We start from the raw sequence: 15,518 nt of genomic DNA on the forward strand, positions 1-15,518 counted from the left end.
ATATGCAGAAGCATGCACGCTCTGCTCCTTATTAGTGTTATTAACAAAATCTATCATCTCGTGTCATTTTAATGTATTATATCCATTTGTCGAGCACCTTTTGGAAATATTCGCTATCCAAACATACGAACTTCTGCTTACCGTCATAAAGATAATTAAAAAAAAAAATGCAGAATGGGTCACACACAGGCCAGATCCTGCAATCGGTTTCACACAGGAAGGCCCCTGCCTCTGCACAGAGCTGACACATTTCATCTGGGCTCCACATGTGTGCAGGAGTTCACCTCAGCAAGCTCACTGCAACACCAGGGCCTTAGTTAAAACAAGCGGTCAGTTCAGTTGAGCTTGTCCAAACCATTAGGACAGCTGCCTAGAGAGGACCCGAGGGAAGCTTTGTCTGACATCTATTGTCAAGCACAACTGAAAATCCTAATGTAGGGCCATACGTATAATGTATGCCATCATATTGTTCACTCTGCTTGTGTCGTTATAACCCCTTCCCCCACCTGTGCTTTTCCTGTCCATTTAGAGTGTAAGCTGTTCAGGACAGGGACCATCTACTGCTCTGTTTGTGCAGTGCCTATTGCAACAGGCCCCCCTCTTGGCTGGCCCTTAGATTGTACAAGCCACTTTTCAGAAGAATTTCTCACTCACCGTATGTTATTTGTCTTCTTGTTTTTGAAGTCATACTTGGGCCACATTTCCAAGGCTTTCTTCACAATCACAAGGGCAAGAAATTGACTTCTTTTAAAACAAAATGTAAATGAAAACAGAGAGCCCCTTGTCCTCGGGAGCTGGGACTTTCAGTAAAACTTAACCATTTGTCATTTTTCAACACAAACTTTCTCAGCTCTCTAGATGTGGATTTAAATAGAGAAAATGGGTGGGGTTCACAAAGGTATTTAGGTTTCAGAGTAGCAGCCGTGTTAGTCTGTATCCGCAAAAAGAACAGGAGTACTTGTCTCTAAGGTGCCACAAGTACTCCTGTTCTTTTTAAAGGCATTTTGGTGGCTGATGCCTAAATACCTTGTGAATTCCACCCAAAGTATCATCATAAAGAGTTCTCTATATGTAATCTTAGGGTACGTCCAGACTACCCGCTGTATCAGCAGGTAGCGATCGATTTATCTGGGATCGATATATCGCGTCTCGTTAAGACGCGATATATCGATCCCCGAACGCGCTCCCTGTTGATTCCGGAACTCCACCGGAGCGAGCGGCGGTAGCGAAGTTGACGGGGGAGCCGCGACCGTCGATCCCGCGCCATGTGGACCCCAGGTAAATCGATCTAAGATACTTTGACTTCAGCTACGCTATTCATGTAGCTGAAGTTGCATATCTTAGATCGATTTCCCCCCCCCCAGTGTAGACCAGCCCTTAGACATAAATGGCTGAATGAGAATTTTTTTATTGAAAAAATCTTTCAATTATTGAATTTTTCACAAATATTTTGCGTTTTGTTCAAAACTTTCTACTTAAAAACAAAGCTGAAAAATAAGAATTGCCTGTTGGCTGTGTTGTACATGTTTTATGTGTTTTCACACATACCCCTCCCCAATTATTCGGTTCTTCGTTGCTAATTGTGATTGATTGTATATGACTAACCAGACCAATCTTTCCATTTTCATTTGCATGAAGATAAATAAGTTTAAGGCTAACCTAGACCAGTGTTTCTCAACCTTTTAGATACCAGGGACTGGCTTGTTGCCTTCCTAAACAGTGTCAGGGAGATCTCAGGGAGCGGTGCCAGTCAACAGACCGGTCATTGAGAAATACTACTTAGACCAGGGGTCGGCAAACTTATTGGCCTGAGAGCCACATCGGGGAATAGAAATTGTATGGTGGGCCATGAATGCTCACAAAATTGAGGTTGGGTGAGGGAGGGGGTGAGGGCTCTGCTTAGGGGCTGGGGATGAGGTGTTTGGGGTGTAAGAGAGTGCTTTGGGCTGGGACCAAGGGGTTTGGAAAGCAGGAGGGGAATCAGGGCTGGGGCAAGGGGCTGGGGTGTGGGAAGGGGAGCAGGCTCTGGCTGGGGGTGTGGGCTCTGGGTTGGAGCTGGGATGAGAGGTTTGGGGTGCAGGAGAGTGCTCCGGGGGATTCAGAGGGTGGGAGGGGGATCAGGGCTGGGAAAGAGGATTGGGGCATGGGGAGAGGCTCAGGGGTGCATGCTCTGAGCGGCACTTACCTTGAGCGGCTCCTGGAAGCAATGGCATATCCCTTCTATGCGTGGAGTGGCCCCTGACCCTGCTAGTGCCAGAGTGGGGCCATGCGACTGCTTCCGCCACATGGTTTGGCCCCCGACCCGGTGCCCCAGCTGGAGCGCCCGTGGGCCATAGTTTGTCCACCCCTGGCTTAGACCAAGTCACAGTAAAATGTGTTTTCGATGAACATGGACAATCTGTGGCTTAACATTAAGGGCCTCCATTCAGAATCCTACTCGGTGTTCCAGGTACATTCCTAGTGTTGGAAAAGGGATTCATCCTTAGGAGTGAATTTGGCCCACTCTGTTTTAAGGCTACTTCAGGCCAGTTTCTTAAGACAGGCAGTTGTCTAATAAATATGTCCTCTTGGACAAGCTTCACTGCAATGCAAAAAAAAAAAAAAAACAACGCAAAGTAAAAGTCAGCCCTAAGTGCAGTGTGCTTAAACAAACCCTTCAGCTGAAGTAACAGAAAGATACTGGATATGAATAACACAACTTCCGTTATATTGTGGGAGCATCAGTCAAAGAACAAAGCCTTTTAGGCTTGTCTACACCACGCAGCTTTTAGTGACAAGGCTGTGTTGATGCAGCCTTGTCACTAAAAGTCAGCGTGTGTAAACGCTCTTTGTCGGTACTTTGTTGGCACTTTTGCCTACAAAATACTTCCAGCCCTGCGAGTGGCGTTAGCTTTGTCAGCAGCCGCGTTCACACTGCCACTTGCATCAGCAAAACTTTTGTCTTTCGCAGTGTGGGCTTTTTAAAGTACACCTCTATTCCGCTATAACGCAACCCGATATAACACGAATTCGGATATAACGTGGTAAAGCAGTGCTCTGGGGGCGCGGGGCTGTGCACTCCAGTGGATCAAAGCAAGTTCGATATAACGCGGTTTCACCTATAACGCGGTAAGATTTTTTGGCTCCTGAGGACAGCGTTATATCGAGATTGAGGTGTACCCATGAAAGACACAAGTTTTGGCGACAACTTCGCAGTATAGACATACACAAATATTTCAACCACACATGGCCTTTTTGCCAAACGGTTTAACAGCAACACCAAAGACATATTTAAAGTACTCGGAAGCAAGGTATTTTTATGCCTAGTAAGGTACAGTCTCACTAGTAGCAGCAAGCAACTGTAACTTTCTTGTCCCCTTGTGGATCAACAAGAAGGCTGAATTCTGGCATAAATCCTGTTTTAATTTTTACTAAAAACTCTGTTTTCTTGATGTCAGTGAAGTTATTTGTGCCTTACACTGGTGAGAGAACAGAATCAAACTTCTCTTTTCAGTCTCTTTGTGGCTTAGAAAAAGGATATCATGCTTCTGCTTTTGTTTTATAGACTCTCCACAAGATACAAACTCTATGCATATGTGGTTTGGTGAGCATGCTTGGGCTTTGGATATCTTATGGTGGATTTTTGAGGGTGTCCAACCAGGGCCGGCTCCAGGCACCAGCTGAGCAAGCTCGTGCTTGGGGAGGCAGATTGTAGGAGGCGGCATGCGGCCCAATCCTAGGGCGGCTCGGCCGCTTTTGTTTTGTTTTGTTTTGTTCTGCTCTGGCCGCCCTGTAGGGGGCGGTGGTGTGGAGGAAGGGAGCGCCCTGCAGCAAGCCCGGCAGGGCAGCCGCGTCCTTCCCTCCCAGCCGACTGGGGCAAGGAGCCCTCCTGGCAGGCGGCTCGGCGGTTGGGGCCGCTGACAGCGCCCCACTGAAGCCCTGGCTGCCCCCTTCTCTCTCTCCCCCCCGCTCTCTCCCCGGCTAGCCGGGGCACCAGCGCAGGGAGTCCCCCTGCACCCTGGCTCTGGCCACTCTGCAAGTTTTTTTGTTTTTTTGTTTTTTTTTGCTTGGGGCGGCAAAAAAGCCAGAGCCGGCCCTGTGTCCAACATTATGTAGGTGAGAAAAATCAAACCAGTTACACCCACCACCGCAATTCTCTTTCCACAGACTGTCTTTAATGAAATCCTCCTCCTATACTGGGCTATGATCGGTGTTTTAAAGTAGCCAAGACTTTTTTTAAATTTAATTTTGACTGTAGCTAGTGATTTACAGGCACGATTACATTATTTTCCTCCTTGTGAAGGGAGAGGAAGTAAAACTGAGATGTTTGGGGTGGATAACCGAGGCACTTTCTTTTGAGCTATGTGCAGCTGTGTGAAGAATACTTAAATATCTCCCTAATTTCTTCCATGCAACCTGACACTCACCTAGGAAGAATTATTACTGAACCAACCTTTTCAAAATGGATGCCTATGGCTAGGCTCCTATGACCATACCTAGGCACCTAATGAAGTGGCTGGATTTCCAAAACTGCTGGGTGTGCACTGACTGCTTTGACACCAGCAGTGTCTATGTAGGCTTTTTGAAAGTCTTGGCCTAAAGTACCAGGCAGGAGGAAGTAAAAAAACATGCTCAAAACTCTGTGAAAGCATCTCCCAAAGACAAATACCAAATCCCTCAATATAAGATTTCCAGATAAGGGTAAAGATATAAATGAAGAGCAAAATAAGGAGAGACCCACAAAGCTCACCCAAGCCTGTCCCAAATAAACAGGTGTAATCTAGGGCTAAAATGTTATGGGGGGGGCACCCCAAGGTAGAAGAGGGAAAAAAACGTGGAATAGAGGAGGGTAAAATATGCCCTGTAAGCCCAACGTCATATGGACCAAATGAAAAAGAGACTGTATTAATTTGTCTTTTGCTTTATACACAACAAATGTAATATGAAGGAACTACATGGCCCTGGTGGGGTCCAATTAACCATGTTTATTAAACATATACAACAGACCTGGCCTAACTACATACACACCCTGCAGCTCTGGCAGGGCTCTGTGGCTTCTGAAGCATAGAGGGCCGAGAGGGCCACTAGAGTGCTCAAGAATTACATAAAGGGCTATTACTCAGTTCCTATACACTAGGCTATATGGTTGCTCAGAGGCTGCCTATCATATTCCTGCTCCTTTGCTAAGTGGCAGCAAATTTCAGGGCTTTGTATGTCAGAGCAGAAATCGATGATGCAGAGTCAGGTATTTTCGTAGTGTAATTTGTTTTTGTATAAAGTCCGTTTCATTGAACTCATCTGAAGTTGACTGCCTTGGTAGTACAAAGCAGCTGTCATGGGCTCCTGTCTCTGTGACTCCCCAGAATCTCAGTACTTAAACACACTGTTCTCTGTCCCTCCCTTAAGCGCCGGGCTGTCTATCTAGGAAGCTCCCTAATCCAGCGCTCCTCACCAAGGATCACATGGCCTTGCCGAGTGGCCTGGCTTTTGTGTAGCTGCTCTGCAACCCAAAGGGACCCCAGAAGAGGTGTACTTGCTGATGAGAGCTACACACAGTCTCCTTAACATCTGTGTCGATTCAGTTGCCACATGGCATTTTTAACTCTTTCTGTGGGGAGTATCATCCTAGATCCTTGTGTGCCTCAGTGATGCATGATGACAGCACCTCTTGCCACGTCAATATCTGAAAATTAGCAGGTGGAGATTGGTGTTGGACCAGTTGCCCTAATATTCATTTCTATGTTAATCATTCCTTTCTAGGTTCCTAATAACGATGGCCTACCGCTGGCTAGTCTGGGCTGTGCAAAAGATCAGCATGCAAATTGCTCAGCTCCACCAATTTCCTCTACACTTGTTATTTTTTATATTACAGGAGCACTGACTTAACTTTGAAATTTCCTTGGAACTTGCAGTACTAAGTGCACTGTGGCCTCTGAAATCCTAACATGTCTATGATCCAAATAGATGCTGTTAATGATAATAAGGACCAGCACCTTGCAGGCAGGCGCTGGTTAACTCAACAGTGTTTTGCAGATGCTGCCCAGGGACCTTCAGCTGCCCAGAAGAGAGACTAAATTACTGGTGCTTTTAATGTTCATCTTTCTTCTTTGTCACTCAGGTAGGCACACCGACTTGTAGTTCTGTTCAATATCCTTGTTCCCAGAGCTGTGTGTTCTCTCCCCTGGATGGTGGTTGGGGTGAGGTAGGGGCATATCATCTCCTATATTTATTATAAAAACGAAGCGCCAAATAGATCCCTGGATTTATCCCCATTGACTTCAGTGGAGTTTGATTGAGAATGAAATTGGCCATCTAGACAGAACTCTGTTGTCACCCCAATATTTTGAAAACACTCCTGCCTCTTTCCAACTGGCTTATTTTAAAGGGTTCCATTTGTTTCCTGTGTGGAATTGATCGTGATGTGAACCCTTCAGAAATGTCAGTGCGCTTATTGTTGACTCTGCTTCTCGGAAGAGGTGAATCATTGAAAGCTGCTGTTACTCAGTTTCTTCACTGATTAATGCTGAAACCAAACTGTTCTGATTTTCCTTCACCCTTTCCCACTCCATCTACCAAAGCCCAAATAAGGGATCAAAACTCAAAATAAGAGACTTGAAAACATTATAAATGCAGGAAGTTCCAAGTGAAGGAAGAATAACTTCTTTAATATAGCTTCTGTTTCAGGTACTCTCGCTTTTCATAATTTACAGCAATACAATCAAGATGTAGAGTATGAAATTTGGGCCATGTTCTGCTGGTAATTACTTGACTGTAAATACAGACTAACTCCTCTAAAGCCAGTGGCGTTACTCTGGATTAATTCCAAAAGAAGTGAGATCAGAATTTGGTTTTTGTGTGCCTAAAGCAAAACTAAGGGACAGCTGAAAGATATGTCCCTAACCTCGGCTACCTGATCTTACAATATATAGGGGTATAGAAACAATCCTCAGCTACTTACAGTATTCAAGAGCAGATTTGAGCCCAGGCATGTAAGGGGCTTCTATACACTTATAAAAGAACAATCATTTGCCTCATAAAGGAGAGGTGGACTTGCCAAAAATGATTCTAATAAATCCAATTTAAGATGCAAAACTATTTATTAACACTAGTAATATAACAAAGGGTTAACATTTTCCCCAGATCCTCAGGCAGAATCCCAAATGAAGACCTCCAGTCCTGTAATGGAGCCCGCTTGTGGCTTAACCTCCCTCCCCACCAGGGCCAGCTCCAGGGTATTGGCCGCCCAAAACAGCCAAAAAAAAAAAAAAAGCCGCGATCGTGATCTGCGGCGGAAGATCCTTTGCTCTGAGCCAGAGTGAGGGACCGTCCGCTGAATTGCCGCTGAATAGCTGGACGTGCCGCCCCTCTCCACAGTGGCCGCCCCAAGCACCTGCTTGACAAGCTGGTGCCTGGAGCTAGCCCTGCTCCCCACTCATCTCTATTTACAGAATGTGAAGGAGCTGTCTTATTCTTTAATATACGTGTAACTTACCTGTTCTGTTTTCCTTTTCCATTTAGGGCCAATGATCCAAACCACATCCACTGCACTGAATTCAAAGATGATCTCAGCGTTACAGGGTGAAACGGTGAAAGCAGTCTGTGCGCAGAACATCAACGAAACGGAAGGGCTCACTATAACTCTGAGAAGAAACGGCAACTCTGAGCTCTGTTACATACAGTTTGGAAATTACACAATTTGGAGCAGAAATTGCACAGACCTTATGAATCTAGAATACAATAAACTGACAAAAGGGGTTTATGTTGTTATGGAGAGAGTCTGTGTCAAACAGTCTGGTGTTTACAGCTGCACCTTGGACAAGACACTTCCCCCTCCTGTGAGAATGTTAAGCCAGTCTAACTTTTCCCTCACAGTGTCAGGTGAGCCGGGAGTTCCCTGTGTTCCACATATCCTAAATGCTGCAGTGCTCTGATAAGTGGGTGAAAGGACAGGTTGAAATGCTTGTGTGACGTTCACTGCTGTGGATTGTGGGCTGCTTTGTGATGACTAAGCTTTGTAATGACAATCTGAGCCAATGTGGTTACTGGGATGGCTTCCCGTTCATCATAGTCCTTGTGGGGGTGCATCAAAGCCTCCCTCAGCTCCTGTTTAACAGGTAACACCTCGTTCCCTGGTGCTCCCCATAAACACAGACACCAGTTCTGTGCACGTGACCTATTTCCCCCACCCCCGCCCCGGGACTGAGCCACTTTCTCTGATATGGCAGAGCAGTTCAGGACTGTTGAGGAGGAAGAGGTGGCAGCGCTCTGACCCTTGAGCCAGGCCACTGGAACCCCAGCTGAATGGCTTCACCGGGGACCTCCTGATTTATGTGACCCAGCCTTGGGCTATCCAGCAATGTCCCAATTTCACAGTGACTGGTAGCACCTATGGGGCATTGTACAGGTAAAGAGTTACAGCGAGCAGTGACTAGCTTTCTTCCCTCTCTTTCAGCTCTTCCAGTGGTTGAGGTTTCTTTGGCCTCTTCTTCATCCATTGACAGGGAGACCACGTTAACTTGCAGTGCGTGGGACTTCTATCCTGGAGACATTCAGCTCTCCTGGAGTAAGGACAGCCAGTTGCTCACTAACTCAACAAGGAATGACTCTCTGTTCCACAATAGCAACGGGTCTTATTCCTATATAAGTAACCTTGTTGTTTCCAAACATGACTGGAATGAATTCGCCCAGTTTTCCTGCCAAGTGAATCACTCTACACTGAAAATGCCTGTTGTGAAAAACCTCACCCTGACCCAGTCTGGTAAAGGTAAATGGGTACTGTGCATTTTCAAGTTGTTTAGTAGCAGTGACCATTCAAGATGTTCATCTGTGTTTGTGTCAGGAAACATGTATTAGCATTCATTTGTACACAGTGAAATAAGCCCTTTATTTTCATTGTTTACTCTGAGTTTGCTGAAGTTGACACTTGTTGGGAGAGCTCACAGAGATGGAGTAATAAGACCAAGACCCACATATTTAAAGATACTTCCACATTATGGTGCTCTGCCTTGCAACAAATAACTGATTTAGGAGCCTAACTCTCAATTTCAAAAGGGATATAGGCACTTAAGAGCCAAGATTCCATTGACAGTCTGTGGGAGTCACAGCAAAACACAATTCAAGTTTTAGGACAATACTCTGCCTCTAAATGGCAACATCTTTTAGTTGTTTAAGTTGCTATTATTAGTAAATGAATAGAAGACGGGTCTCCTGAATCCCACTCCAATGCTTTCTCCAGTAGGCCCCTGTGAAATTAAGGTCCTCGGTGTTTATCATTAGTGATCCCACTCTTTTTGTAAAGAGTAGGAACGATTACACTTAACTGGGTAATTACTAAATCTGATTGAAAAATTTTAGCTAAAATATTTTCTTGATCAAATGAGAGATTTTGTCCTAATTAAAATATGTTTGCAGGAAAATGTCAATTTCAGTAAAATGTTCCAGTTTTTTGAAGGGGAAAATTCTAAATCAAATGTTTTAAATTGACATTTTGCAATGTCAACATTTTCAATGTTTCAAAACAAAATATTTTTGTTTTGATCCAAAATTTCAAAAAATTTTGTTTCAGCATCATGGAATCAATTTTTTTCTGAACTTTTGTTCCCCTAGAATTTCTGTTATTTTGATTTTCATCCCAATTCAGGATGAAAACAAACATCAAACTATCAGAATTTCTCACAGGACAGAAATTTCTTTTCCCTACCAACTCTAGCAAATACATCCTGCCTTCCTAAATTCCCCTTGTAATTTTCTTCAAAAAACTAGGGTTTGTTCCCTGAGGAGAAACACGGATGTGCACTCTTGAATAGCTGCTGAGCTTCCTATCGTGTAATTTACCTGAGTTTTGTTTTCTAAAGCAGTTGCAGATTCCAACCTGCACTGGATCCCTGTCATACTGCTTGGTGTCTTGGCAATATTGGTAGCAATAATTGTGGCAAAGTCTATGAAATTAAGTGAGTATTCAGCTGTTTCTTTAGTCTTTTTTATTTACAGTTAATCTGATTAATTATAACACCATATAGGTGGCACCGTTGCCTTCTGTTTGAGGGAATCAAAACAACTTTAGTGTTTGTGGTTATGTTGCCTTCTAATGACTTGAGGCCTACCAAGTTGATGTAAGCCTTAATACTGATGCAAAGTCTTGCTTAACTCAAGTGATAGATGTCTGTGTATTTTGAACTGAAGAGTTGAAATAGAAAGAAGGTAAAAAATAAATAAAGATAATATCAATTTTTGTTAGAGTGGAGGTTATTGGTACTCATGCAACCCCTCGGTGCTCTCCTGCTCTGATGGACTGAATTATCACTTTTTCACTTCAGCAGCCGGCTGCCTGCTAAATACCGGAAATAGCATTTCCGCAAACGTCCCCTAAAGGCTTCCAAAGCTAACAGACTGCTGTAGAGCTTTAAGCTGGGAAAAGCTTGATTATTATTAAACTAATGATGGTAATACCAACATTTAAAGAAACATATATAATATACAGGGAATGAGGTGGATAATGGGATATAGAGAACCTTTCACCTCTAGGTCACCAGGCTCAATTCATCCTTGGCCCAAAGTGACCCAGAGTTTTTTCCAACTGAAAGGTGACCTGTGTGAAATGAGTTGTTGGTCTCAGTTCATTTCCCAGTGGGTAAGTGTTCAGATAATGAAAATCTTCCCTACAGTTGGTCTAATTGATACCTTTGTTGGCAGTCTGAGCAGAGATGCCAAGGTCTGAGTAAGCATAGAGACTCAATTAACCTTTCCCTGCAAGGTCGGCAAGGAGGTCCATTGACAGGGCAGTGTAGGGAAGTCTGCACTGCTGCTGTCCATGCTGCCCCTGTTGTCTGGCTGAACAAGGGAATTCATGCCCAGGGCTGCCAGCCTTGCACATTTCATCATCGCTAAATTTGGGTGCTGATTTTAAAAGAAAAAATTGACAATGTACCCACAATGCTATACAATCGCAGCATACATCATGTGCAATAGCTTTCCCAGTTGTGTGTCACTTACGCATTATAAAGATACACATGCACAGTGGGTGGAATACCAATCAATGTTGAATAAAACACTCCCCACAAAAGTGCGTGACACAAAAAGACATCTTCTGCTGGGGGTGAAATACGAGCTTTAGTTCCACCTGATTAATCGTAGAGTTAAGGTTTTGCTTTGCATTAACACTAGTGAGTGATGAAATTAAACAACCTCATAAAAACAAAACTGTGTTCCTACCCCAATAAGAGGATGTGTATTACCCCTCTGTGCAAAAAGATACTGTATGCATTGTGTTTTATGAAATATACTCCCTCTTGTGGGCGAATATAACCCAACATTAACATAAATGTATCACTGTTCTGTATAAATTAGAATATAATTTGTTAAAATACCAGTGACAGATCAATAATCAGTTCAACATTCCCAAACTGTGTTTTATGTGTATAAAATGCACTGTCTCTTTTGGAGCTAAGCCCAGTATTATCTCCCTGTTTTAGGATTCAAGTCCACATCACAGAGCTCCACAGAAAGGGGATTGCCAGAGACAGCTGAGACACATCCTCCACAAGAAAGCCAGAGTGATACAATCTATTCATTGCTTACTCATTATCCAGAATCTACTTTATGAGCTGCTGTCAAGTGTAGTACGTGGGCCCTGAAATATAGAAGAAGAAAATGTTGCATTCTATTGCAGTCTTCAGTGCTGGATGTGCCTATCGGATGATTACCGACAGGAGTGTCTAGAGAAACAAATAATGACTTGCTCCTGGTAATACAGTACGGAAACCTAGAGCTGTTAAACAAGTGGACTAAAAACAGGGGCAGAGCAGTTTGCTGGACGCTCGTTGGAGTTCTCAGCGATAAGACAGTACTATGAAACAAGAAGACAGGTGTGTAATCTGACACATAAAGGGAATTGAAACACCCAGGGGATTTTTTAAAAGGTGCCCAATCTGAGGGCCAGGTTACTGTGTGCCTTGGGGAGACGATGCACTTATCTGGAGGTGGAGCATTATGGGAATGCCATGAGGTTAGGTGATTGTATGCATCCAGCAGGACTTGATACTCTTCCTTTTGAGTCAGTATTGAACCAATATTCCATCAGAACAGTAGGGGGATGTTTTTGTTCAAGGTTCTGCTTTTCAGATGTCATGTTAAACTTAGGTACCAATTACTTATGATCATTAAATGCCAAATACATCATATGTAAGATCATGAGTGTTCTGGCTATATTCCTGTGTAACAGCAGCCTGTCGAAAATTCCCCATCTAGTTTAATTCAGATACAGCATGATGTGTGCTGTCACACATCTGCCATATTCCACCACAGAGGTGGCTGCATTTCAATAGCTAGCAAAGTGATCCTGCATGCAGTACAGTATATAGTTTGCAAACCACTTTGTGATGTGCTTGGGAAGCTTTTTGGATGAAAGAAGAGCTAAATAAATGCAAAGTTTTATCACTGAGTGAAATAACCCTACACTTATTGTCTTCACAAACGTTACACAAATCCTTACTCTCACCATATTTGAGTGTATTACTCTTTGCTTCCTCAGCCACACTTTATGAAAGACACTGATGATCTAAGTTGTTGACTTTCATAGAAAAAACTATCACCATGCAGCAATAAGAATGGCTATATTTTTTTACTATATTCTTACTAATCCTCAATTCCGTGTGTTCATACCCAGGACACTGGTATATTAATGCATTGAAATGACAATGTCTGAAATTTCTAGACTTGAGATCAAAATGGAGGTGTTATTGGGAAGAAAATGGTGTTGCGGGTCACGGCTTTCTGTTAAGTGTATGCTCACTAGTCCATAATTTGTTCTCATGTGTTGATTGTATAATTGTTTACAAATCATTAAAGATATTTAACAATGAAAGGTAGCTAGAAGGATGGATAGAGAGTCTAGATATCCATTTGTGTCAGACCCAATTATTTCAATTTTGTTTTTATTCGGTTTTCCAATGACCACTACATCTGAAGTATTAATTCAGATATGAGAAAGAAAAAAAATGGAAAGAGGGTGAAAAGAGCTAATCAGAAGTGAGGGGGTTTTGTAGGCAAATTGCTAGCTGCTCATAAGGTTCTGAATTAACAATATAGCTGGGTCACAATTTGAAAGCTTTCTTTTAAACCATAATGGATGGGATTTTAACAGCTGACTTGACATCCACTCCTGTTACTTTTAATGGGATTTAGGTATCCATGTCCTTTAGGCAGCTTCAAAAATCTCAGCTTTAATATTGTTTTCAAATGAAAGCATAGCGCTCAGCCCTGCAAATACTTGCCATCAAGCATTGGTGCCAGTTGATTTACCACCAGGATAACTAAGATCAGAATCAGGTCCCAGAGAAATAACACAAGTTTCTCTTTCTTTACAATCAAGAGGCACAGAATACATTCAGTTGGCCAGATATTCAGTAAAGAAACATTTCTAACTTACTTAGAGATCAAAACTAATTCTAACTGGCCCACTATCCTACGGTACCAGTGCTTTCAGGTTCTGCATTGTTTCTCAACTTTGTAGAAACAGAAAGCTAACTTCAAAGGAAGTAATAGGGATTGGTCAATTAGGAAACAAACAAACAAAAACCCTAATCTGTATCAGTCTTTGCAGACAACTTCCCTAACAAAAGGATGTCCATATGAGGCACTGGGGAAATGACCAGGGTAGACAAATACCCCCAGAGGAATAGGGTTTGATCTGGAAAACAGAACCAGTAACCTCAGTCTATAGCATAAAAAAAGAAAATTTCTTTAAGATTCTGTTTCAATGGTAGCTCACATCAGTCAGGTTAAAAAAAAAAATATTGAATAGGGGGAAATAGTGGAGAAATAGGAGATTTTATGCATGTGCGGTGGACGGTCAAGTCAGTAGAGAATACTGGGATGCAGTTCATAACCAATATAACTTGCTGGATATTTATTACCAAATGACCCTTTGATAATCTTCCTGGGGCTTCTTGGCAGAAATGTCACACAAAAGGAAACGAAGAATTAATCTCTCAGATGTTAGTAGTTGCTCAGCTAATGACAGCTTTTCATAGAAAAAAGAAAAAATAGTCCAGCCATAGAGGAATGGTTCTAAAATATATTGGAGGTGGTTGTTATGGAAAAGTTAATGCATCAAATATGTACTCAGCAAAATACACAGATGACAAATAGATACTTAGATATTTGGTTACCATTTATTTAATATTCAGACAAAATACATTCATGTTTAAAACAAAAAATCAGCACATCTGTTCAATTTTTTTTAAATATTAACATGTGATAGACATACCTGGACTGTTAAATATGGGTAATCAGAGATTTCACTCAATTTAATAAAATAACACAAATGACACGTCATTGACATTGTAATGGTGCTCACTCTGTAATGTAGTAATACCCTGTTAAACAGAGAGATCTGATTACAATATTCCTGCATAACGTCTCTCTAAACAAAAACTCTCTGTTGTCATGACTATCATTTTGTTTCTGATATTTACATGGCAAGGATTTGTAAACCTGCCAATACTTCCTAAATATATAAAGAGTTAAAAAAAAATCAAGGGGCTCAGAGTTCAGCCTTCTACAATTCTGCACAAGAACAGTCATCTCTTTCCCTGACAAAGGTGACTTAAAGACAAAACAAGACAGAGTCTTGCAGGGACCGCAAGATCTAGTGATGTGTACCTCAATTTCTTGTTTCACATTTGAGATCAGAGCTCACCCCATGCAGAGGACCGTGCACCCCTTAAGTACTTGAGGAGGGGGAAGTACTTTTGGATTGGACCTCAGCACAGTGGTAAAATTCATTGCAAAGCTGCAGCAAACAGGTGAGGGGAGGAGTCATTGCTGGAGGTCTGATAAGGCCAGACTGAATATTTATTCCCTGAAAGGTTGAGTGGAAGATTCCATACCAGTAATAAGAATGACCTGTTATTTCTTAAATATGTTGATCTACCTACTCCCCGAAGAACACATTTTTGTGTGTCTCAAATGGCAGCACTATATCAGCAAAACCTTACATGACCCTTACATGTAGGAAGTTGTTAGCCTGCAACAATGTTCTGTCCAGTGACACTTATAAAACATAAGGTTAAAAAGTGTTGACCATGCCCCTTCACTTGTAATCTGCATGATGTACCTGGCCCTGGGCTTCTATGAGGGCTGGCCAAAAAGTTTCTGCCAAAAATATTTTTGACAAAACATTGGGGTTTTGGCAAAATGAAAATTTTTGTGAAAACCCAAACTTTTCAGGCAAAAACTCAAAATATTCTGGGGGTTTTCGGGTTTGTTTGTTTTTTTCATGGGGTGTGCAGGGCAATGGGGAATCAAGCCCTCCATCTTTTTTCAGACTGCATCTGCAAACCTATCTTTTCATGCCTGTCAATACGTTTTAATTGCTCTTTCCCGCTGCTATTTAACATATCATTCCTTAGCTCTGCAGCTCTGCTATTTAATTCTGAAGCATACTTTTTTTGGCAAGACCATAACCAGTGTTGGGCTCTGAGCTTGCAATCAGGGCCGGCTCTGGCTTTTTTGCCGCCCTAAGCAAAAAAGCCACCCGC

At 42.6% G+C, this 15,518-nt stretch overlaps 1 protein-coding gene across 2 annotated transcripts in view; it reads left to right on the forward strand.

Moving 5' to 3' along the window:
• Nucleotides 1-14,162, forward strand: part of LOC117887829 (tyrosine-protein phosphatase non-receptor type substrate 1-like) — a 32,481-nt gene extending 18,319 nt beyond the window's left edge. For both annotated transcript variants that reach the window (XM_034790577.1, XM_034790576.1), the window contains exons 2-6: nt 6,013-6,097; nt 7,498-7,857; nt 8,432-8,743; nt 9,837-9,929; nt 11,451-14,162. In XM_034790577.1, the coding sequence (XP_034646468.1) occupies nt 6,013-6,097; nt 7,498-7,857; nt 8,432-8,743; nt 9,837-9,929; nt 11,451-11,581 (981 nt within the window). In that variant the 3' untranslated portion in view covers nt 11,582-14,162. The remainder of the gene's footprint in view (nt 1-6,012; nt 6,098-7,497; nt 7,858-8,431; nt 8,744-9,836; nt 9,930-11,450) is intronic.
• The last annotated feature ends 1,356 nt before the right edge of the window (nt 14,163-15,518 follow it).

This window comes from Trachemys scripta, chromosome 1, assembly GCF_013100865.1.
Source record: "Trachemys scripta elegans isolate TJP31775 chromosome 1, CAS_Tse_1.0, whole genome shotgun sequence".
In the NCBI taxonomy this organism is placed as follows: Eukaryota; Metazoa; Chordata; order Testudines; family Emydidae; genus Trachemys; species Trachemys scripta.